Source organism: Harmonia axyridis, chromosome 5 (assembly GCF_914767665.1).
Source record: "Harmonia axyridis chromosome 5, icHarAxyr1.1, whole genome shotgun sequence".
NCBI classification, from domain to species: Eukaryota; Metazoa; Arthropoda; class Insecta; order Coleoptera; family Coccinellidae; genus Harmonia; species Harmonia axyridis.
In genome coordinates, this window is record NC_059505.1 from 13,948,935 (window position 1) to 13,975,578 (window position 26,644).

Genomic DNA, 26,644 nt, shown 5'->3' on the forward strand with positions numbered 1-26,644 from the left:
TGAAATGCGGCCCATGAATTTTGGCCCTACGACGGCCCTGCATTTAATAAATAAATACATTCCTCGCACCGATGTTATCATCAACATCATCGCTGAACGATGTCGGATCAAACGACGATTTGAATGAAATATTTTAGCTTATTTCATTTTTAAATGAATCTTAAAATGAAATAATACTTGCGTCGATAGTATATGGACCAGCCTACACGTAATATTAAAGAATGAATGAATGAATTCTATAGTTCGAGTAGGTACCATATTATCACTACCGTTTTCGAGTCGACCTTGACTTAGTCAATTGTGAAATTCAACGTCGCCTGATTCAATATTTCTCAAATTCTCAACAGATTTAGTGTGATCAAAATGGCTCTTGATTTTTTTATAGGGGTGGATGTTGGTACTGGGAGTACCAGGGCTGGGCTGGTTTCAACAGAGGGAAAAGTACTCCGTACTGCTGTGACTAATATAAAAACCTGGAATCCTGCATTGGATTATTATGAGCAGAGCTCAGAAGATATATGGTCCGCATGTGTGAAATGTATAAAGGTAAATAAATAATTAATATTTTTTTTCTTACTTTTTTTTTATCGAACGGATGTCCTGCTTGAATATGATTATATCTTAGATTTTATATAATGGTGTTTGCCATATTCAGTTGTAAATTTTATTAAATTAAAAAAGTCACTGCAAATGTTTACACCGATATTATCATACAAGAATTGTATTGACTTCATTGACTGATATGGATTGAATTTGACTGTATTTTGTATTGACCTATATTAGCTGATATAATTTTGTGTTGCTCCTCCGAGTTCGCATATCTCATCCATGAATTTCGAAGACTAAAAATTCAGCGATAAAAATACAACAATATTTCTTGAAAATTAAAAACGTATAATAGTTCACTGAATAAAAGGATTTCTTTTATTACCAAGATCTATTCATAGTAGTTCAAGAATAATTGAATTTTTAATTTATTTCATAGCGTATTACATAGCCTGAAGTAGTAATTCATGATAATTTTCAAACAGGTTTTTTATTTTCCTTCGAATTTATTTCATTGTATTGAATTGTAGAATCCTTTTTTTCTGTATTAACCGTCTTCTATAACAATTACATATATTTATTCAACTATGGTAAGATTTGTTTCAGAAAATAACAATGTTATAATTTTATGCAGGAACTGTGTGCAAACAGAATTATGATAGATTTGAAATAATAATCAGGGTTCGGCAAATATTTGATGTACACAATGATTTAAATGAAATGTTTTTGATTGGGTCACGAGTTTTAGAGTCGAATACTTGAGTTTTTCTATTTGTTTGAATTTCAGTCTATTCACAAGAGTGAAATTTCCTCTTGAAATCCACCCCAAGAAACAAAGTAATTGTTTTGGATTTGAAGGCGATGGAAAGATAACTTGAAATTCCATTGGTCCTGTTGAATGAGAAATTCCCCTGAAATGCTCCTCAAAAACGAATGGGATACGATTTGGATATGAAGGTACTGAAATTCATACAGAACAAAGGAAAGGTTAGGGCACATCCCTCAACGAGAAGCGCTAACCGTAGACACGTGTTTCGGGCTTTTGTCCCTCATCAGTACGGAGAAAAAGTGTTGGGATGAGCACATTTTGGTGGGAAACTACAAACAAACGGAGTCTACAACAGAAGCCAGCCGCCCACTTGTGGTTTCGACAGGCATACTCTATGGACAATAGGACAACAAGCAACGTCACCATGTAAGCAGCTACACCCACCTGCGTGACATCCAAGTCCAGGAACAAACATATAGGGGAAATAATGAGGGGAATTGCAAGTCAAAAAAAAGTTATAAGGACACATCTCTCAGCGATGTTGAGGTTGTTACAATATGAGCAAGAATTCCTTGAGGGCGGTCCTAAGAAATATTCTGAACTATTAGGTACTTATTGAACTTTGTTGAGGATATTACATTGAAGCATAAGTTACAGTTGGATGAACAATGGTTTTATACAAGATAAGTTTTTTCTGACTGGGCATGTTGATGCAACGAAAGAGCAGAGAAGACAATTTGACATGCACCATTTCACCCTTTTGGACGTTATTGTTCAAGTGTTGGTTGAATGTGAATTATGGATCCAAGATGCCTCATAAATATTTCACTAGGAATTTACAGGTTATATCACGTCCGTACATTTGAAGTGGCTGAACGGTTTGCACAATCCCCGTGACAAAAGAAGAGCAGCGCTCTTTTCTAGGTTCACTTTGATAAGCCATTTACTGCACCAGCACCATTCTTCCTGGCAGCTTAGGTCGTCTTGAAGGTATTAGATTGCCGATCGGGGGATTTTGACCTGACCATGATAGCAGTGTCATCTGCGTATATGGCAAGAGAGTGCGGTTAGACTTGGGGATGTCGGCTGTGAATGTTGAATATAGAAGATGATACCTACCTTGGGGGACTCCGGCTTCGAGATCTCTAGGACAAGAGAGACTTTGGAATAGAAGATCAGATGAGTTAACATCGAAAAGGGGCATAGTCGCTTTATGAAGTTTGAAAACGAGACACTCGTGCCAAAAAAATTGCGTGCGAAAAATTGCACCAGTTACCTTCAAAACTGGTCGATGTACCTATATTCCATGGCTCTGAGCAGCTGATCTGTTGTGGAGTTTTCGGACGGAAGCCAAACTGTTCATCCGGAATTATGTTCTTGAGACTGATGATATCGGCCCAGTGGGAAATGATGGATCCTTTCAGCGACTTTCCCATTTGATGATAGGAGGCTGAAAAGCCAGTGGTTTTGGAGGAATTTCTTGCTTTCCTGGCTTCGGTATAGATATCACGGTAGCTCTCTTCCATCCATCTGGAAAATATATGAATTTTAGTATATTATTACACATACCTGTAAGAGTTTCGATGGCGTTGTCTGGTAACAGTTTCAAAGTCTTTTTTGGGATACCGTCGCATCCGGAGGCTTTTCTTCTTTTGATTAGCGAAATGATATTTCTAAATTCCTCCGTGGTGGTAGGCTGTATGAATCATCTTGGTCGGTAGTTTTCCATAAGATCATCTTCACGTATTTTTACTCTTTATCCATATGGTCTAGGTCAGCATCAGCTATGTTCGGTCTGCATTAGAGTTGCAGCTATCTTCATTCTGCCGGTTGATTCGTGGATTGGTGGTGGAGGCTTGTATTCTGATTTCAGAACTTTCGCCATTGTCCTCGAACAGAGATTCTGACATGGCCCATTTCTGAACTACTTCCCCTTTCTGAACTCCCACTGGATTTGATTGGCCGTTGTTATATCGTTTTGGGGTTCGAGCTCAGTGCTTTCAAGGCTAGGAGGTCGATTTTCCTATTGATGTTTTTGAAGGAATTTCTTGACTTCAAGATGAAAATCACGTTGGCATTCTCCTATTCATCTAGAAAATATCCGAATTTTAGTTCATGTTCAAACATACCTGAAAGAGCTTAGACAGCGTTGACTGGTATAGTATATCCAAAGTCACTTGGAGGAAGCCTGAATATTTCAATTATACAAGGGTTATCTAAGTTTTCAAAAATTCCTTTGGAATTTATGAAAATATTGCTATCAATACTCTCAAATAAACCCCGGTATTTAGCAGACCGTCTTGGAAACAAGAATGTCCCGATTTGATCGATCTTATTGGCTGAATATTTCCCCTCGTATTCCCCTTTCCACTTTGAGAGCGTTTTTGGTTACACTCATTGGCTGCATCTGTCACTTCTTAATTACTTTCCAATAATTCGCATAGACCAGTGTGGTCCATAGGGGTATTATTGAAAGGCATTTTTACGTAGTTTTAGTTCGTTGTGTGACTGATGCTTTTAATGATTTCGACTATGATGTTTGGCACAAATCTACGGTTTATGTAAAAAAAGATGAATATTTCGCAATCAAATCTATTCCTCCATTTACTTTCAAAGTCAGAATTGATATAGTATGGGTTCTGAAGAAAATGATTTCGCATCCTAATAAATATCTTCATTCCACTGAAGGAAGAATTGATTAAAATGAGATTAACCAACAAAATTTTCATTACATTTTCTGATTTTTAGCAATGTTATTACTGGTTTGAGAAATCATGAAGAATATGCATATGATGTTGAGGCTCTTATACGTCAAATCAGCAGCTACGTAGCCAGATCGAAAAATCAATCAAGTATTTTATAGAAAATAGAAATATTTCACCATTTCCTGCCATCAGTCGGGACAGTTCTAATAATATGTTATACATATATCTTTGAATATTTATTCTGATTCTGAATACGAAAAAGTTATCGAGGAAGAACTAAGGAAATACTACAATTTCTAACTGAGTGAAGTGGTCTATGACTCGGTCTATGACTTCCGGAAAACATAGAAACTAATATTGAAAATTAGATAACTAAATTTGACATTTCATGAAATGTCATTAATTATTCGTAATTGAAAATTTTATTGGTTTATGGATTTCCAACCATCTTAACGAATAATTTATTACAATTCATGAAATTTCGACTTTTTAATTTCTTTTTATGTTTTCTGGAAGTCAAAGACTACTCCATTCAATGAGAAATTGCAGTTTTCCTTAGTTTCAAGTTTTTCCTCGATAACTCTTTAAGTATAGGATTTGCTTGAGACTTCTCTCTTTTCATACCTACGTAAAATTGACTGAATGAATAAAAAATATAGGTTTTTGCAAAAAACTTTTCATGAGATATCTATGGGAATCTCTTCAACTTATGAACCGTTGAGCTCATACTCAAGTATTGCCATATTGCTGAAATTATCATCAACCAAGCTATCTGATAATGCAATGATATACTGGGTGTGCCGTTTGAAATAAGAAAGTAGTACTCTGTTTCCAGTATAAAAGGAAATTGTATAAATTTCCAGCACAAAATAATTATTAGTTTTCCATAAATGTCTAATAGGCCATCGCGGTGAATCACCCTGTACATCATTATCATTTAGCCTTCTGCTTCCACTGAGGGACATAAATTTCGCCTTAAAATAACGAAGAAATAAAATTCAATTCGGCAACGTAGCTGCTAATTTGACGTAGAAGGATGTCATTCCAGGATCTCAAGGTCATGCACCTATTCTACCCTAGTTTGTCCTATCAGAGAGAACATTTCCGAATTCATCTCAAACACTTTCGTGCTCTTATAATTCTATGCAACGATCAGTTCATCATCGTTGATAACGTTCCTTGATAGTATATTACAGGTCGAGAATAAAGAATAATCAAATTATAACACCGTAGAATGACAAAGTATCATTTTTGATGTATCAGAAAAAGTTACTCACGTCACAAATTTTCTGAAAGAATCGATATCTGAGTCCCATACATATCTACGCAAAAATATTATTTTCAACTCAAGGGTTTGAAAAGTGTGCGCCTATGGTTTATGACTGTTTTGCAATTATCTCTGGCCAAGCGTTTTTATAGACTAGTTCAAGTGACTTTGGATATACTATAACAGTCAATTATTAATTGAGATATTTGATGTTCTCTTTTTCGAACGTTTTCAGCAAGATCATCTTCACGTATTTTTCCACTTTACCCATATGGTCTTGAACTGCATAGGCTATGGCTAGCCTCCGAGTACGATAGATCTTTGATGATTTTTCACAAGTTTGATGCATTTCAAGGACCCAATCAGCGAAATACAACGTTGCTGGAGATCGACCGGCTTGAGTTCTTGTGTTAACTAATTCCCAAGATTCTGGGTTTTCTTCAACACTACGAGCTTCTGCAGCAATATTCTCTGTTGTACTTGACACTCGAAAACCATTATTCACATTACTAACATATCTCAAGAGCTCAAAATGTCCTGTATTCCATTTGAAACTTTAACAAAACCACATGTAATGCATTATTTCATCCAATTTTCAGGAGGTTACAAAAGGAGTGGATCCCAAAAATATCAAAGGAATCGGTTTCGATGCTACTTGTTCTTTAGTTTGTTTTGATAAAGAAGGAAGACCCTTATCCGTGAGCAGTACAGGTTAGTACACTGAGAGAAGTGTTTATTTGATATTATCGAAAATGCCTTATAGTTAATAAATCATTTATTGGATATATGGACAAATAAATATTAGTTTCATGGAAATAAATAATTTATTTGAAATCCCACCCATAATCATCATTTATTATTACACTATACATTTATTTACGCATAACTTATATTAATAATGCTGAAGAAATATCCATTTGAAGGAAATAAATATAGTTGAGGTTAATATATCATCGAGTAATAATTAATAAACCTTATTTATATGTTATATGTATCCATGCTGAATAAAAATACCATTTCAATTCAGTAATAGTTAGCGTATTTCTCTGATAATTATTTTGGTTGTTTCTATTATCCGATTGTTAGGGTCTGAGAAGAACCGTTTACCAAACTAGGTATTTCTTTAGAGTTCATATTGGGGGTATCCGGGTTTGAACCCTAGTCATCTTGATTGCATCTGTTCACTCTAATCACTGTTCTGCCAACATCACTAATAACTAAGCTGGTACAAACGATCTGAACCCAAAATTAGTATAGATATGCTAAGCGGCGTTCAATAAGCCCATAGTAATACAGATTTTATGTTTAAAAAGGAAATTCAAATCAAAGGAAGAGTTCAAGTACATATCCTTCAAGGAGATGCGCTTCTCTTTGAGGGATGTGTCCTTAAACTTTTCCACAGATTGGATCGCTTGCTAATTATTAATTAATCCTATATTCTGAGTGAATGAATTATTGAATTCTTGTAAGAGTTTATTCATAAAAAGCAAATATTCGTTAACTACCAGTTGAAAATTTGTTGACACTGAATTAATGTTATTTGTGAAGATAACGTAAGTTCATGAAAATTATTTATGACCGAAATATATTAAATATTATCAAATACCTTTTAAACATATATTTTATTCTCTATTAATAAACTTTTTTCAAATGTAAATCTGGTGTAATAGTTATGAATAAATAACGTCCAAATAAGTGCTTTATTGATAAAAAAATATGGATTTCTCTCAGTGTATAAAATTTTCTTTTTTTGCGAAAACTGTATCTCCAGGCTACTCCATATCCTCTTTTTGAAACCTTGTTCAAAATGTTTGTAAATTTCGAATTTTGAGTCGAGAGTGATTTAAAATAATTGAGTTCGACTCAAAGAAGAAGGAGAATTCGAGGTCAAAATCAATTATATCCGTCTATTCGCCGCGTACATGGAATGTGCTAGAGAATTTTTTGCAAAAGGTTCAAGGATTGAATATCTCACCATTAACGTACTCAAGTTAATATTATTATGGCGTACTTCTTCGTTTTCTCAAGAAAATTGTTCCAAAAAATGGATGAATGATTGAATGATATTGTGTTGACAGTGTCTCGTGTTTACATGGCATGTCATACCCCATCAGGAAATTTTAACTTCAGATTTTTTCAATCTGCTTCATATATCTATATCTACATCTGCAGTCTGATCATATTATACCCATATTTTTCAATTGCAGGAGAAAACACGAGAAATGTAATTTTATGGATGGATCACAGAGCTAAGGAGGAAGCTAAGGAAATAAATTCGAAAAATCACCAAGTACTCAAATACGTAGGAGGAAAAATTTCTCTTGAAATGGAAACTCCTAAACTTCTCTGGCTCAAAAAGAATTTATCTGAAACCTGTTGGCGAGAATCAGGATATTTTTTTGATCTTCCAGATTTTCTCACATGGATGGCGACTGGAAATGATACAAGGTAGGTAAAGTTGGATGTTGAAACGATGGTTGTTATTGATGTTTAAATTCACACACACATTTTTCCTATTTATCCAAAAAGACTAAAAACTTTAGTTTGAATAACAACATTCCTTATTCATTAAGGCGATTTATCTTTCCAAGGAAAAATTTCACTAATTAATTATATTATATATATATATATATATATATATATATATATATATATATATATATTATTATTATATAACAATGTTATAGGTTTTAAAAGTGGAGTAATATTAAAAGCGGTCAATAATTGATTTGCCTATTATTGAGGGTTTCGTTTAATCTAATACCAATAAATTTAATCCGAGGATAAGTGAAATGAACAGAAATGAAAGATTTAACTCGAGTTGAAAAATAATCTTCCACATGTCTGTGAGAATCAATAGCGAATAACTTAATTTGGAAAGAATGTCCATGATCTCAATAATATGGGTATATACAGGGTGCCCCGGGAAGAATGCGACAAACGAATACCATGAATTAAGGAGGTGCGTCAAGTTGGTGATCCACTCCCAGAATTTTGGTATCAAATTGTTTGGGTATTTTGTGCCCATTTTGTGCCAATTTTTGCCGTATTGAAAAAATTTTGTGCCCATTCGGTTTTCGAGATATTTCGAATTTTTCCCGTGAGTCACCAACTTGACGCTGTGACTCGTACATGGAAATTTTCAAATTTTTTTATTTGGTTATTTTGTGCCCATTTTGTGCCAATTTTTGCCGTATAAAAAAAATTTTGTGCCCATTCGGTTTTCGAGATATTTCGAGTTTTTCCCGTGAGTCACCAACTTGACGTTGTGACTCATACATGGAAATTTTCAAATTTTTTTATTTGGGTATTTTGTGCCAATTTTTGCCGTATAAAAAAAATTTTGTGCCCATTCGGTTTTCGAGATATTTCGGGTTTTTCCCGTGAGTCACCAACTTGACGCTGTGACTCTTACATGGAAATTTTCAATTTTTTTTATTTGGGTATTTTGTGCCAATTTTTGCCGTATAAAAAAAATTTTGTGCCCATTCAGTTTTCGAGATATTTCGAGTTTTCCCTGTCAGTCACTTACTTGTCGGACGGAAATTTTCTTATTTAGATAAATTGTGCTCATTTTGTGGCGTATGGTATGGATTTTGTTCCCCTACAGTTTTCGAAATATTTGTACTTATTCCAGTGCGATGGATAAATGTAGCACACTTCATCGACGAGCATTGTATTATAAAATTATGCTTCGGATAAATCTGCATTTGCATAACCTCATATGCAAATGCGTATAAATTTGTGTCTCAAATGATATATTTTTGCCTTGCAGTGCATATTTACTAATTTTCGGTTTTATTTGCATATTTCCAAGATAAAATTTGTTTTCAAACCAATAGAAATAAGCCAAATAGAATCGTACGTCGAGAATATATTTGACAAATCCCAACCAACTTTTATGAGCTATTGACTACTAAACCCCTAAGGAAGGGAGTGTTTGGAGAAAATATTTATTCCCATTGCTAATATTACTAACATCTGGTAAGTATTACAAGGGAACACATAATCGATGTTAACTTGGTCAACTTCAAAAACAAAATAATCGAACAATGGCAGAGCAGATGGAACGAAACTGAAAGTAAATTAAGAGAATTCAAACGATGTTCAATATTCTTTAAGACAAAATAAAGACGGTAAAATAAGTCTGACAAACACATGTGCTTTCGATTAAGTGATTCAAGGCCTTGTAACAAATGTTTGTGTCAACCAAGATGAATTGAACAAGGGCAGATTTTACAAGTGATTTGTAACAGAAAATGTCATCAATCACATGGTCGAAATGTTGGCGGTAATTCTTCAATTGAACATTTCTTGATTTCACGGAATTTATCACTTTTTTCCATAAAACCAATTATATCATATTCATTTCAGCATCCTCATCAAATTTGATCATATATTCCGAAAGAGCATTAAATTTGCCTTAATATGAAAAGTCATTGGCAAAAGAGTTTTACTGACGAGAGTGGTGAGGTAGTGAATATAAATATTCTGAAGAGAGCGAAATAAGTCGTATCAGTCCAATCGTTTTATGAATGAACAACTATTAATGGGAATATGTTTTCTTTGCAGTAAAAACTTCTTCATTTAGTAGGCTTTCGAACGGCATATCAAAGTTTTGTGCTAGCTACCTTCCTTCTGCTGTAATATCATGGCTAACGCGATGACAATGACAAAGACAAAAATACTCAAACTTTCCTTTGACCTAATTCAGAGCTTCTTTCGTTTGGATAGTGAGATAATTCTCATGGAAATTAATAATTTCCACCAAACTTAATATTTCATACAATATAAACAGGTATTTCAAAAGATAACCAAATTTGATAATTAAATACAAAAAAATATGAACGAAACAGATGAAAACATTAGAATAATTGTTCAAAATGTCCTCTCTTTTGTTCAATACATTTTTCGCATCTTTTTCTTGTTGAACCCTCCACTCTTCGAAGTTCACTACGTTTTTGATGCATTCGTTCACACAACTGAACGCGAATTTGTACACTTTCTCTTTAAAGTATTCCACACATAAAAATCTAAAGGGTCAGATCGGGGCTCTTGGGTGGCCATCTCACTGGACCGTATCTTCCGATCCAACTCATTCCAAAATATTGGTTCATTAATTCCGCTACATTCCGACATGGCCGGGCAGCCATCCATCTGAAACCAAACATTTTGTCTGGTAGGCATTTGGTCTAATATGCCTGGTAGGTTCTCTATGAAAATATTTTTGAATTCTTCAGAATTAAGACGATCTGGAAGAATGACTGGACCAAAAAGTCCGCCCATCATCAGTCCCAAACATACTTTTAACCTTAATTCATGTTGGAAATGGGTAACAACAGTCGCATGTGGGTTTTCCCTTTTCCATAAATGGCTATTTCGAGTAGCAGGTGGCGGTTGAACTTATTTGATTTAATTCGGTAAAAATAACTAGAAATTAATTCATTTTTTTATGAAACATTGAGTTCAATAGAAATAAGTATTTCCATGTGAATTATTTCAATATCCAATCATAAGCACCTCCGAAATAGAGCAAAGGAAAGTTCGAGTATTTTTGACTTTGTCATTGTCATCACGTCAGCCATGATATTACAGCAAAAGGAAAGTAGCTAACACAAAACTGGATATGTCATTCGAAAGCATGCAAAATGGAGAAGTTTTTACTGTGAAGAAAACATATTCTCAATTTAAGGATATTGGGTGTGGTCGTCAAACTCTATAAGATAAGATTTATTGTACCATCCTAGCTTTCGGTCATCATTGTGTGACCATCTTCAGGGAGCTGAAATATACATTCAGTGAGACAAAAACAACAAACATGACTTAAAACACTCACATCAGTTCGAGATGTTGAGGAGTTAATAGTTGAAAATGCTTCAATGGTCTGATTATTAATCTGGAAACTACGATTTTTCATTCAGTATTATCTCTCAAAATTATTTAAAACATATTCTCATTCATAGTTTTTCTTTCATAAAACGATTGGAAAGATACGACTATTTTGCTCTCTTCAGAATATTTGGATTCACCACTTCACCATACTCGTCAGTGAAAATCTTTTGCCACTCATGACTGCTCATATGAAGGCAAATTTAATGCACTTTCGGAATATATGATCAAATTCGATGAGGACGCAGAAATGAATAAGATATAATTGGTTTTATGGAAAAAAGTGATAAATTCCGTGAAATCAAAAAATGTTAAATTGAAGAATAACCATCAACATTTCGACCATGTGTTATATGACATTTTTTGTTGCCAAACACTTGTATAATCTCCCCTTGAAGTAGGGCCGTTTCAAAAATGTACACCCTGTATATTGTTCAATTCATCTTCGTTGATTTCAGCGAGAAACTTGCTATCACAAAAATTTGTTGCAATCAATGGATCGAAAGCACATGTGTTTGTCAGACTTATTTTTCCGTCTTTATTTTGTCTTAAAGATATTGAACATCGTTTGATTTACTTTTTTCTTAATTTACTTTCAGTTTCGTTCCATCTGCTCTGCCATTGTTCGATTATTTTGTTTTTGAAGTTGACCAAGTTAACATCGATTATGTGTTCCCTTGTAATACTTACCAGATGTTAGTAATATTAGCAATCGGGATAAATATTTTCTCCAAACACTCCCTTCCTTAGGGGTTAAGTAGTCAATAGCTCATAAAAGTTGGTTGGGATTTGTCAAATATATTCTCAACGTACGGTTCTATTCGGCTTGTTTCTATTGGTTTGAAAACGAATTTTATCTTGAAAATATGCAAATAAAACCAAAAATTAGTAAATATGCACTGCAAGGCAAAAATATATCATTTGAGAAACAAATTTATACGCATTTGCATATGAGGTTGAGCAAATGCAGATTTATCCGAAGCATAATTTTATAATACAATGCTCTTCGATGAAGTGTGCTACATTTATCCATCGCACTGGAATAAGTACAAATATTTCGAAAACTGTAGGGGAACAAAATCCATACCATACGCCACAAAATGAGCACAATTTATCTAAATAAGAAAATTTCCGTCCGACAAGTAAGTGACTGACAGGGAAAACTCAAAATATCTCGAAAACTGAATGGGCACAAAATTTTTTTATACGGCAAAAATTGGCACAAAATACCCAAATAAAAAAATTTGAAAATTTCCATGTATGAGTCACAGCGTCAAGTTGGTGACTCACGGGAAAAACTCGAAATATCTCGAAAACCGAATGGACACAAAATTTTTTTTATACGGCAAAAATTGGCACAAAATACCCAAATAAAAAAATTTGAAAATTTCCATGTATGAGTTACAGCGTCAAGTTGGTGACTCACGGGAAAAACTCGAAATATCTCGAAAACCGAATGGGCACAAAATTTTTTTTATACGGCAAAAATTGGCACAAAATGGGCACAAAATATCCAAATAAAAAAATTTGAAAATTTCCATGTATGAGTCACAGCGTCAAGTTGGTGACTCACGGGAAAAACTCGAAATATCTCGAAAACCGAATGGGCACAAAATTTTTTCAATACGGCAAAAATTGGCACAAAATGGGCACAATATACCCAAAACAATTTGATACCAAAATTCTGGGAGTGGATCACCAACTTGACGCACCTGAATTAAGGTCATCATGGAGGACCCGTATCAAGAGAGATTCCCTTCTGAGTGAATTTTTTTTAGTTCAATAACTGTTCAATAAATGCACCGAATCATTAAAAGTTTTGAAGTTTTGTCACACTTTACTATCGCCTTCCTAACAATATTTCTGAAATCGAATAAATCAGATCCAGACTAGGAACATTTTAGACTTTTTCTATTTTCGTGAATATTGAATCACACTGTAGGTTAATATCATGATTTTTTTTTGTAACCACAAAGAATTAATTCATAATCAAAATTCTAAACCTCTGCTTGCCAATGTCATACAGGGTGACCCTTGGTCACCCTTAAGAATTTCCTTATGAAAGAAATTTCATAGTTCGATAAATCATGAATTTATCGGTAGAATCATTTTGAAAATTGCAGTTTTTTCACTCTTTGCGAATGCCTTCCTTCAATATTTCAGAAATCGACTTCTTTTCTTCTCATGAATATTGGATCACACTGTACGTGAACATATGATTTTTTTCGTTTTCGTAACCACAAAATGTTAATTCATTATAAAATTCTAAATCTCCGGCTTGGTACCGTCATACAGGATGATCAATAAACATTTCCCTATGAGTGGAATTTTGCAGTTCGCTATTCACTTGGAATGAAATCAACAATTCCCGTTATTTTCACGTAAGGGCTCAGGATGATCCAAAGTAAGTGATTCATAAAAATTCCCAAGTAAAATTCTCGATGAATTTTTGGTGCGGTATCTACAACAATCGTTTGATTTGCCCTAATATTTTTGAAAATAGGTAGACAGGAGATATTTATGGAAATTTTTAGGAATAAAATGCAAAGGTGCAAAGTGATTAGCGCTGAAAGGTTTCTGACTTCAAGTCAGTGTTTATTCTTTAATTGTCTGATGAATGATTTGTCAATTTTGTTCAAATCCATGGTATTTGTAGGTCTCACCCGATTTAATAACTTCTATCTTTTATCTGTCGAAAGGGCGATCGGTTCAATTTGAAATTTTCTAAGCTGTGATTTCCGATTTTTATCAGATTCACTAAACTCCTGTATCTTTGTTATAGAACGGAATAGCTCCTTGAAATTGTTTAGGGTTGTAGGCTGAATCATTCTGTTTTATAGACTACAGTTTCATAGGTATTGGATTAATTCGATTTGTGAATAGGTCATTATGTTCGCTTGTTTGCAAATGGACATATGAGGCATCAGAAGACGGTACTCATAAATGGAACACTTCATATTTTCGAGAGATAGGACTGGAAGATCTTGGGATTAACAACTGGAAGAAAATTGGTTCATTTGTTCAGAATCCAGGATCTCCAGTAGGTAATGGTTTGTCTAAAGAAGTAGCAGAAGAGTTAGGATTGACGACTGGAACTCCAGTTGGGACTTCCATGATAGACGCACATGCAGGAGCTCTTGGAATGATTGGATGTTCTGTTGACGGTTTAGACGATCATTATTCCACAAAATTGAGTAGGTATATTATGGAAAATTAATTACTATTGGTTCTATGAAGTATATTTTGAATTTTATCGGTCATTATATTAAATACCAGATAGAATATTCTTATGGTGCGTTCAGACGGCGCCGGTAGTACTCGTGAGTACCACTCGCGCAGTATAAGCCCAAAATTGAATTAAAACTTTATATTTCATTAATATTTATGGTATAATTTTCAAATTCACACTTGACAAAATCAGGTGAAATTTTTTGGACACTCTTCTCATTACCATTCTCTTTTTGATATCTAAATTCTGAGAAATAGGGACTAACTTTCATTGATAAATGGTATATTTGTTGAGTTTCTGGATATTTTTGATATTATGTCCGAATTATGACAACTATAATCGTTGTACAAAATCTTATTGACCATGTTATTTTTGTTAGAAAGACTGTCGCCAACATAACATTCTGAGATGGTATCCGATTTCCAGCCCCCGTGTCTCTGTCTCTCTTTAGCACAAGGACGTATACTCCAGTATTGGCTAACAAAGAAGCTTAAGTTCGCCTAAATGAATGCTCAGTGTGAGTCTCGCTATTTGGCAACCCCAGAAAATTTTTAATTTTGCTTGGAATCAATGAAAATGTGTTAATTCAAAAGGTTGTCCTGAGTGTTTTCCATTTTGATACCGTATAAAAAAACCATTGACATAGAATTTCCACGTATTCATTGAAAACTTTCAAGTGACATAGGGGAGACCCTATTAAAAAAAAGTTCTAATAATTTAAATCTTTACTTGGCGTGTTTTTCTGTCATGTTTCATTGCTACATCAATAAATAAATGATAGGGGCAAAGTAGGATACTTAGTGGGGCAATCTACTTCATCGTCTTCGCCGACACACGAGCAATGTGCCCAACGATTGCATTTTTTTCACCTAATCCACCTTTCATTGGACTGAGACCATAGGTACCCACAATACATACATTCAGCATCTTCGTCGACGTCAAAAGATATATTTTCAATTTGCTTACAATTTTTCAGTTTTCTTTATCGTAATTTCATCCGATTTACCTTCTGAACTTTTAGTTATATCTCTTTTGCAGGCCAAGTTTCCTTTTGTTTTTCAACTAATTCATTTTTGTAAGGCGATTCCGAAATTATTGCTGTTTTTCCTCTGCGTTTTTTAACCCGTTGCGATCTTTGTACTTCTATAGCTAAGGGTAATATGGTTTCAGGCGAGACCCCACAGGCAGATATTTTTGGTAGAGTATTTAATAATTCCTGAAAAACTGAATTTCGGAGTGCTCAATTGAAGAGCCGGTTCAAGAGATTTTTGTATGTCGTACCTCCTTATTCTTCTTATTATTTATTCCTGAACACCCAGGCAGCAGTAAAATTTGAGAATAACAGCCAGACAGGAACTGTCATAACACCAGAGGAAGTAAAGCATGCTATCAAGTTAGCAAAGACCAATAAGGCCTCGGGTCCTGATGAATTGCCAAACTAATTGATCAAGCTGATAACAGAAGAGCAAATTGATGTATTAGTAGACTCATTTAATACAATATACGAAACAGGCATTATTCCTAAGGAATGGATGAAATCAACATTTATTACCTTTCCCAAAACACCTAGAGAAAAAGAATGCACAGAATAAAGAACAATTTGCTTAATGAGCCATGTTCTCAAAATATTCTTGAAAATCATACACCAGAGAATCTTAAAAAAACTGAAACGAGATATCAGTGATTCCCAATTCGGCTTCAGGAACTCGATGGGAACAAGATAGGCACTTTTTACCTTCAATGTGTTGGCTCAAAGATATATGGATATCAATCAACCACTATATGTTTGCTTTTTAGACTACAATAAAGCCTTTGGTAAAGTACACCATGACAACCTGATGCAGCTCCTCAAAGTAAAAGATCTAGATGATAAAGATATCCGGATAATAGCACATTTGTAGTTCAATCAAACGGCTAATATCAAATTGGGTCAGAGGACATAAAAATAAAGCGAGGAGTGAGACAGGGGTATGTATTGTCACCACTTTTATTCAATCAGTACTCTGAGAGCATAATTAAGAATGCATTGGCGGCATAAAAGTTAATGAAAGAGCAATCAACAACATAAGATATGCCAACGACACCAAACTCATTGTAGAGTCGCTAGCAGACCTACATATAATAAAAGATCGAGTGGTAGAAAATATCGAGAAATGTGGCCTCACATTGAATGTGAAGAAAACAAAATTTATGACCATAACGACAACAACGACCTGGGTGTTTATGGATTGAAGAACAGCCAGTGGAAAAGGCGAGGAAGTATAAATACCTTGGAACAATTGTCAATGAGAGTAATGAGTGTATGGAGGAAATTCGAGTGCGAATTGGCCGAGCCCGAAATGTATTCAATAAGATGAGAAAAGTATTTTGTGGAAAAGATCTCAGTTTGCAGCTCAAGATTAGGTTGTTAACCTCTATGGAATGGAGGCTTGGACAATAAAGCAGGATATTAGTAATCGCCTGCAGGCTTTCGAAATGTGGACGTACACGAGAATCCTCAAGATAAGGTGGATAAACAAAGTACCAAATACAGAATTGCTCAAAAGAGTGGGTAAGAAAAGGGAAATACTGAACAAGGTGAAGATTGGAAAGTTGCAGTATCTGGGTCATGTGCTGAATGGGGAGAAATATACCTTATTTCAGATAGTGATACAGGGAAATATACAGGGAAGAAGGAACATCGGAAGAAGGAGAATCTCCCAGTTAAACAACCTGTGACAATGGTACAAGTGCAGTTCTGTTGAGTTGTTTATGGCTGCAGTGTCGAAGATGAAGGTAGCCGTTTTGATATCCAACCTTCTGAGAGGAGAGGTTGTGGAGACTTGGGTCGAAGAGCCAGTTCGGGGGTGGTTTGCTTTGATTGCACCGCTGCCATTGGGTTTTCTGGATTATTGGTCGTTTCATCTGATGTAAATCTGCATCTGTGAAGATGTTTGGTCCGAGAAGCCAAATTCCTGTATACATGTATAAAGGAATTAACTTCAGTTGTTATAGTGTCAGCAGCAATAAACGCCTGTCCAAACCAACTAGCAGTGTGAAATTGAGTAATCAAACGATCTGGATGTGCTCGTAATAATTTCTTGACTTCATTGCTGTAGTAGGTGCTGAGGGGTTTCATGAAACCAACCATACGATGAATATGGGACATTGTAGGGTACACAATAAACGTTTCCCACTTTGCCCTAGTCCTGGCATTCAAGAACGATTATTTTCACATGTAACTACTTTCATCAACAGAAAATAATTGTCGTTAACCTCCACAAGAAATCTATTAATTTCTTCAACGGTAAAAATATTCGACTTTCTAGCTTTATAACCATCATTCTTTTCTTCAAAAAGACTTTCCGAAGAAATTCCGAAATATCTGTAGGATTTCACGTATGCCTACTTATGCGTTTCGTCCCTGGCACACACACCGGACTCATCAGTGTGACTTTGGTATATTTGTGTGTGCCGTGTCACAGACGCTTGGGGAATTTATTATTATCAGGAGCCGCCGGGACTCGAACCCGGGGCCTTGTTGCATCTCGGTGAGTGAGAACACAGTCTTAGCCTCTAGGCCACTGGGTGCTGTGTTTTATTATTGTTGCTATGTGGGCTTTATGAGAAGCCGCCACATGACTCCCTCCCCAGTGACGGAGGAACGAAACCTATGCGTGTTACGAGGTCATCGGTGCAGCTGGGTGATTGCCGCCTAATCAGAGCTGCACCTCGCGGCATCGTGCGGACGGTGAATGCCGCCTATTCAGGTCCGCTATACCGCGGCAGACCAAGGAGCACGTATTGCACGTCATGGGAATGGGCGTCTAGAGTTTCGTTGGAAATTGCAGATATATGGGAGCTATGCATCAACCTTCTGCTTTCCAGGACACATCGTTAAGATGGCCATTCCCATCACGTCGGGCTTGCATGCTGTGACGACGGAAACACGAGGCTCGGCGTGCCATCGGCTCTAGTGTCCGACGGACACCCCAGTAGCCGTAACGTTGAGCGGGGCAGTGAGTCGCCTCTGCACTCCAACGCCGCAGTTTTCCGCCATCACGTCGGGGTCACCAATGTAGGATTTCACGTATGCCTACTTATGCGTTTCGTCCCTGGCACACACACCGGACTCATCAGTGTGACTTTGGTATATTTGTGTGTGCCGTGTCACAGACGCTTGGGGAATTTATTATTATCGGGAGCCGCCGGGACTCGAACCCGGGGCCTTGTTGCATCTCGGTGAGTGAGAACACAGTCTTAGCCTCTAGGCCACTGAGTGCTGTGTTTTATTATTGTTGCTATGTGGGCTTTATGAGAAGCCGCCACATATCCATATTGTTTTCAGTAAACAGTGCAGCGTTGACTTCAATAAGGAATAAACTCGCTGGCGACTTTAGTGATTGGCTCTTTTCCATGAAATATGCCAGCATTGTTGATTCCAGTTTTGAGGTTGAATTCATTTTTAAGCACCACTTTTTCACTGCACTTATATGCTGTTTGGTACCTAACGTTTTTCATACAAATTTTTCGGTAGAAGAAATGTTATCTGAAAGCGTTGTAATAAACTACGTCAATTTTTGTACTTTCATTTATCACTAATAGGAAAATTTGAAAAATTAATTTTTGTGGATAGTATTTGCTTTGTACTCGATTATCTTGAAAATGGCACATTCTATGAAAATAATTCAAGAGACCTTTCCTTTAAATGTTGTTTTGTTTATTTCATCAATGAAACAATTTTTTCGAAAAAGATACAGTGGTGTAGATTTTCAGCTAGAAAAGAATAATCGCATCCCTATATCTACGCCACTGGATAGGTTCGGCAAGAGACTCTTAACTAATTCGAAACATTACATCTTCATATCAAGATTTCAATGAAAATTAAAACGATGAATGTAATAACAATAGAGTTAAAAATAAAAAACTGATTATTTTTCAAACTTTATCACCCTGTACCTATTTCGAAAACGAATCTTGTTAGGATATATGATTAAAGTAACTTTTTTTTAAGAAAAAAATTGTTCTATCCAACGCCGAAGTTATTTCATTAAAATCTGGACCTCCATTCATACAGGAAAGTGAAAAAATCGACCCGAGCCATATCAGTCGAATACGGTGGTTCTTTTAGGTTTAATAAGCTCTTGATCAGAAATGAATCATTGTTTGTTAGCTCAAATTCATGAAGTTTCTCCACAATCAGGTCTTTTTTTCGATCAAATGAAGCACTTTCAGCGTTTCGGAAATTGCATACCTATAATTATAGAAATTATTTATTTTAGATAAATTACATAATATGACATTATAACTCTCGTCAGTATGAAGGTTGAGCTACCAAAGTGATAAATGAAATTTGACGGAGTTTTTGAATAATCAATTCATAGTATTTTCTGATGAGATGTATTTTGAAGAATTTATTCTTCATTATTAACACTGAAATTTTATATTCAGGTTTAATTTGTGGAACGTCAACTTGTCACATGACCGTTTCGAATGATCCTGTGTTTTGCCCTGGAATTTGGGGACCATACTACAGTGCTGTTGTTCCTGGTATGTGGTTGAATGAAGGAGGTCAAAGTGCCACAGGGAAACTGATAGACCATGTTATAGAAACACATCCAGCTTCGGCCGAAATCCAAGCAAGAATTGGACCAAAGTAAGTTTTCATAATGAATGGTTGGCACGAAATCGTGAACCAAAAACAAATCAGATCAATTGATCAAAGAATTAAATCAGCAAAGAAAGGAATTCATATAATGTTAGTACATTTGTGGGTTAACTAACCGACTATAGCAAATGCTATGTCCAATAAGAGGTTACATCTTGGTATTAAAAGAAAAATGAAAATTTTAGAAGGAATCGATGGGTGTTTATTTCATTTTAAAGAGGAAGGTCTGTTAAAGTTGGTAATTAATTTTCTCTCGTATTCATGAACGACTTGGGGTTCTGCTCAGGGATCTGTGTTGGGGCCTCTACTTTTAATGCTCTTCATTCATGATTTGCCCGAGTTCATTATTGATTGGCTTGTCATTTTTGTGGATGATACTTTGGTACCTTGCTGAGCTTATACGATGCTGCGAGCACTTGATCGATAGTTGAGTGGTGTAAAGCTAATACTCTTATTGTTCTATAATTATACAGGGTGTTTCCTAAACATGCGGCAAAAATTCAGGGGGTTGTTCCTTGGACTATTTTAAGCATGTTTTGTCCTTGGATGATTTTTGAAAAACCTCTTTGTTTCGAAGATACAGGGCGAACAACATTTTTCATATTTTTAAAATTAATAATAGTTTAAATAAAAATGCGTATCGCACTGTGTTTACTAAGTAGGTACAATTTATTTTTAAATTTGTTTAACAACATTCCAATTACTAAAAACGGCCTATGTACGGCCCTATGGGGCCATCTAAAATCATTAGTTTATACCACTCCAGTAGAAAATGTGGAAGACTTGCGAAATTGGATCATTGCTGGGTGTAACTCAATAAGAAATGATCCTGGTGTTTTTGAAAGGGTTCGGCAGTCAATGAGGAGAAGATTGGATGCTTGTATGCTGGCTAGAGGTGGTCATTTTCAACAGTTTTTGTAGGTTGAGTTGAATTTTCATGTAATTTTTCATAATAAAATGTTATTATCTGAAATTTTGTTTCCCCTATATCTTCGAAACAAATAGGTTTTTCAAAAATCATCAAAGGACAAAATATTCTTAGAATAGTCCAAGGAACAACCCCCTGAATTTTTGCCGCATGTTTAGGAAACACCCTGTATAGAGAACAACAAATCGGTCTTCAACAAGCTGAGTAATTTTCATTGTTTCTGAAGTATCGGAACTCTGTTTTTGCCTGTTCACATTAGAACCAGAAAATTTAAAACATCTTCTATTTATTAGTGAATCAAGCTTTACTATCACTTGCTTGATTCTGTGAAAGTAATGAATAGATTAAGTTTCAAGAAAATAGTTGAATTGCTGATGATTCGTGAGGCATATTATGATGTGAAAAAGTATTCTCATGACAGTAATATGTTTCAATAATTTTGTAATCATATGGCTTGGCCTATATCCAACATTGGTTTCAACAGGATCAATAAATTATTGTTTTTATCATTGTTATGCCATTAACGATGGAGAACGATATCAGCCAAATGATCGCCAAAGCAGATCGAGCTGTCATATTAAAAATAACGTTTTACACTTCATTATCTTTCAATTCCCGCAACAAAAAAATTACTAATTTTAGCTCGGTAGCGCTATCCACTCATAGTGACAATTGCACTAGCCCCATTTTCGAATAAGTGTTGAATCACTCCACCAACACAAAAAACGCACCAATCATGATGATACGTTGAGGATGGAGAGGCTCTTCAACAATCATTCTTGAATTTTCCGAGCCCCAAATGTGACAATTCTGCTTATTAACGTATCACTAAATATGATTTTCCGATGAAAATCCGGATAATTTTGATTAATTTCAAAGACCCCATCAGCGAAGCCTCAAGACCTAAGTTTTCATACCAAATAATGTACGTTTGTGGAATGCGTAATTCCCAAGATGGACTAGAAATCTACAAACCTACGGGCTACAGCAGCAATATTCTGTTGTTCTTGAGGGACGCGAATGGATTCGATTCTCCACATCACTAACTTGTCCCAACAGCTTGAATTTGTCCACCAGTTTCACTATTGCCGGCCGAGAAGGTGCTTCACGGCGACCCGAAAGTGCTTAAGTTTTGCGAATTGTGACTGAAAAAATTTCACCATTTTTTGTAGTGTAATTCAACAATTTCAATGCATTGTTGACGCTTTTATCGTTATACTAGCTGACCCGGAAAACTTCGTACCGCCCTATAATCAAGAAATGTCTGTTACCTTTTCATCTGAATTAAGTTAATTTCTTTATTATGTTCGAGCAACACAATGCAGGGGCTTCATTTTTAAACTTAAATGCCTTGCAATATTGACAAATAACGTTCATTGGTCCAATAGCAACGATATGCAGTGTACTGTAGTCAATTTCTTTGTTATATTTAAATGCAGCTCTATAGGGGTTAAACAAAACACTTCTATTTTGTTGGTTCCGGTTCCATCGATTCCGTTCAACTTCATTCCGCGTTTCTCGTTGCTAATCAGTTTGACTTGCTTTTGTATTTCTTTGACTTGCAGCATTACGGGTTCTGCGACTTAAGTTTGTACGTCTAATTGCCGGCATCTTTAGAAACAAAATTCAACAGAAAATAAAAAAGGAACTTGAAATTATAAACTCTGAATAAGAATTTATCGTACTACAATTATAATATTTGATTGCCATCTTGCAACCTTATTGCGGATCTGTGGATAGATTAAAAACGATAAAAATCGGGATTTAAAAATAGGGGTTGATCGTATAAGAGTGAAAATTGAGAGATATATGAAATTTTTTATTCTGTCATGACAAATTAAAAATAATTCTTACCAAAAAAATTGAAGTTTATAATTAACAAATAAAAAAAAGTGGTTAATCGTAGAGGGATGAAAAATTGAGAGTATAATCAGATTTTTTTTTAAGTCGACAGAATAAAAAAAAATTTTTGCCAAAAAATTAAAGTTTATAATTCACAAAAAAAATAGGGGTTGATCGTAGAGGGGTGAAAATTGAGAGTAATATGAGATTTTTCATTTAAAGTCATGATAGAATAAGAAAAAATTTTTGCCAAAAAATTAAAACTTATAATTAACAAATAAAAAATAAGGGTTGAACGTAGAGGGGTGAAAAATTGAGAATCATATGAGATTTTTCATTATAAGTCATGACAAAATAAAAAAAAATTCTTGCAAAAAAAATAAAACTTTTTAATTACCAAATAAAAAATAAGGGTTGATCGTAGAGGGGTGAAAATTTAGGGTTGCATGTATTTTTGTATGATGTATCATAAAAAAATAAAAACAAAAAATTTTGTCTGAAAAATAAAAAAAAAAAATTAAGGGGTGGACCACCCTTAACATTTATGGGGATGAAAAATAGATGTTGTCCGATTCTCTTCCCTGATTAATATCCTCGCTAAGGATCACGAAAATCGGTCGAGCCGTTTCGGAGGAGTTCGATTACGCACCCCGTGACAGAAGAATTTTATATATTAGATTTTTAGTAATAGCGTAGTTTTCACTTTTCAAATGTCAAAAGATGACAGCTTCACAATTTACAGCAGCTCAGATAGCGGGCAATCCAAAATTAAACCTCTTATTGGAAAACCGCACACTCAAATATTATTAGCGTATATTAGAATATTTAGGCAGACGTGCTAAAAGACTCAAAACAAGGTATTGTAATGGGCTGATTTTAGAAGCAAAGGAAAAGAAAAGATTGACAGATTTTTCTAGCTCTCTTGATATCTTTATTCGACGTCTTCTATCTTCACCTGACTGGTGTTCCACTGTAATATAATAGGTATAAGTATAAAGGCGGTATGCTAATACAGATCAATTGCTAAGATAACAGATAAATTACAAAAAACCACTCTATATCAATTCAATTGGAAAGAGTGGAATCATCTCAACACATTCTAATAAAAATTGAGTGTGACGCTGAAACTAGATAAAAAATGATAGGTTAACGTTTTTTTCAGACATATTCAGAAATACCTTACGGAGTTGTTGCAAAGCATGGCTGAGAGAGAAAAATTGATTTCAACTGATTTGTTAGCTAAGGATCTTCACGTTTGGCCCGATTTTCATGGAAATCGATCTCCTTTGGCTGATCCTACACTGAGAGGTTGCGTGAGTAAATAAAATAATATTTCAGATGCATATTGTAATGAAATTAATTTGATTCATGAAGAAGAATTTTTCGCTATCTATGTCTGGATAAATAGTAGTCAGATTTTAAATTTCAATTTTTGAAATTGATTTTTTTATTGTAAAATTTGAATATGAAAAAAGTTTTTTGCAAAATGGGATTGAGGGGTTACTTTTTCTACCTCTAGCAATCATAGAGCAACACAATCAAAAACTTTTTGAATGCCTTCTCACCAGCATAAATGTATGCTTAATTTAATTATTGTGTTTTTTGCTTCTTAAGACAAAAATTAAAATCTGCTTTTCTGGTGTCATCTTTATGGAGATGTTAGTAAACAGGGGCCCAAAAAAAAAGTTTATGTGAAAGACCCAACCTCTTTGGATTTTTTTATGAACAATATGGAATTTCATTTTCAGAAAACACAATGTCTTATACTATGTTTATATCATTTGTAGACGATATCTGGTATTGTTCCATACAGAAGATGGAAATTGAAATTACCAACAGCATTAATTTTTTTGATTTGATAATTACGAGATCGAATTATTTTCATGAATTTTCAATTTTTCACAAACCAATCTATACTGATGTCATTATACATGATAAAAAACACCCTCTTCAAATGAAGCATTAATTTTTAATTAATTAATTTTTTAATAGTGAATAAAGTTATATAATATAATATAATTTTTTTTTTTTTAGATTTCTGGATTAACTCTTGGAAAATCAGAAGAAGATTTAGCTCTACTCTATTTAGCAACCGTTCAAGCTTTATCTGTGAGTACCTTACACATTTTTTGGGGTAACGAGGGAGGGTTTATTGGGTACATAATGTAATTGAGAGCTAACAATGTCGGGAATTTTGTTTGAACACAAAAAATAAACGCTCTCGCTCAGCAAAATTACCTATGTAATTAGATTTGAACAGTTTGATGAGAATATGTTTTATTGTAATTTCAGTATGGTACACGACACATTATTGAATGCATGAAAGCTTCTGGACACAATTTGAAAACCATTCTGATATGTGGAGGTCTAAGTAAGAATGAACTCTTCGTCAAAACTCAGGCAGATGTAGCAAATCTACCGGTAGTGTGTCCGGATGAACCGGAGTCTGTACTATTAGGATCAGCTATTTTGGCAGCTTCGGCATCTGGTTATTTCGGAGATATGAATTCTGCCATCAGGAATATGGGTGGTACAGGTAAAGTGGTTCATCCAGATGAACGTTTGCTCCATTTTCATAATAAGAAGTATACAGTTTTTCTGAAAATGTACAGCGATCAAATGGAGTATAGAAGAATTATGAATGATGAATAAATTATTTTAAATACAAATAAAAATAATTTAATTAACCCCTAACTTCATTCCTGCTCTATAATAAGTTCATTTTAAAAATTAATTAATTAATTAAAAATTCATTTCTTAAGTTTAGTTGATTAATTATTAATTGAAAAATATATAAAATTAATTAATTCAAATAAATGGTTGCTGACTGTTTTCGCTAATGGAAGATCAACCTGGTTATTCAAAGAATAAAATTATGATATATATGCACATATAATTTTTATGAAGAATTTGTGGAATGTAATTCAAATGGTAATTATCAGATATACCTAATTAATTTTGAAATTTTTGATTTGATTTTCCTTTTCTAGTGCAAATTTTAGATTGATAATTATTTCCCCCTATATCATATACTCTCTTTATTTAAAATGAAAAATGAATTGAATATGCTTTTTCGATTTTTGTGAACTTAATGAATCTAATGTTGAGGGATTCGAACCTATCACCATTATTTCTGAAATCCAAATAAAAGTTAATTGCAAGAAAACTACTCACGAAAACTTTGAATCGAAAATTATTACATATATTCATTATAATAGTAGCAATATAATTTTGAATTCATGGTTTAGCCACTTTCTATTAAATGTTTGTTATCACTGAAATATCTTCATGAATTAAATGTACCTATATACCACTAGGTTGTGAACGGGTTACAACAATATGAATTGGAACAAGTGTATAAAAGCTCGCGACTATGCGTCAGTCCTGTACTCATTTACTTTATACTTATTGGTGTTTATTATGTTATTAATATTTTTTTAACTTTTTACCATATTCTACTATAATAAAATCTTATGGGAGATCATGCGTCAATTGCGACGTTGAAAATCACAGAATGAGAATAAGAGTAGTTAGCGGTTTTATGAATTTACTTGAAGACCTAAGTATTTTCAGAGAAATGTGATTTCAACAAGACGGCTAATTTCTTCAAGACAAACTTTTTTTTTGCCCAATCTAAGAAATAAGGCAGTAGGTAAGTTTTACTCATTTCAGAATTCTTTTTAAATGCGCCAACTTTTGAAGTCACTGATGTAGTACAATTATTTTGTCAGTAGAGTCTGTTAAAGTTGAGCGAAATATTAATTTCGAATTTTGGGTTCAGCATTATATGACATTAGGCTTAGAATTCAAGGTCACAGAAGC

General features: G+C 34.5%; 1 protein-coding gene across 2 annotated transcripts; it reads left to right on the forward strand.

Annotated features, from left to right (window-relative positions):
• The first annotated feature begins 260 nt into the window (after window positions 1-260).
• LOC123680535 (FGGY carbohydrate kinase domain-containing protein) lies at window positions 261-25,652 on the forward strand. 2 transcript variants are annotated; one of them, XM_045618473.1, is made up of 8 exons: window positions 261-546; window positions 5,887-5,998; window positions 7,495-7,735; window positions 14,060-14,370; window positions 19,836-20,040; window positions 23,985-24,135; window positions 24,857-24,931; window positions 25,115-25,652. In XM_045618473.1, exons 1-8 carry the CDS (start codon window positions 364-366, stop codon window positions 25,472-25,474), a joined length of 1,638 nt encoding a protein of 545 aa, XP_045474429.1. In that variant the 5' UTR covers window positions 261-363; the 3' UTR covers window positions 25,475-25,652. The 2 variants fall into 2 exon arrangements, with proteins under 2 accessions (XP_045474429.1, XP_045474432.1); XM_045618476.1 differs by lacking the exon at window positions 5,887-5,998 and having other exon boundaries at window positions 409-546.
• Window positions 25,653-26,644: the final 992 nt, after the last annotated feature.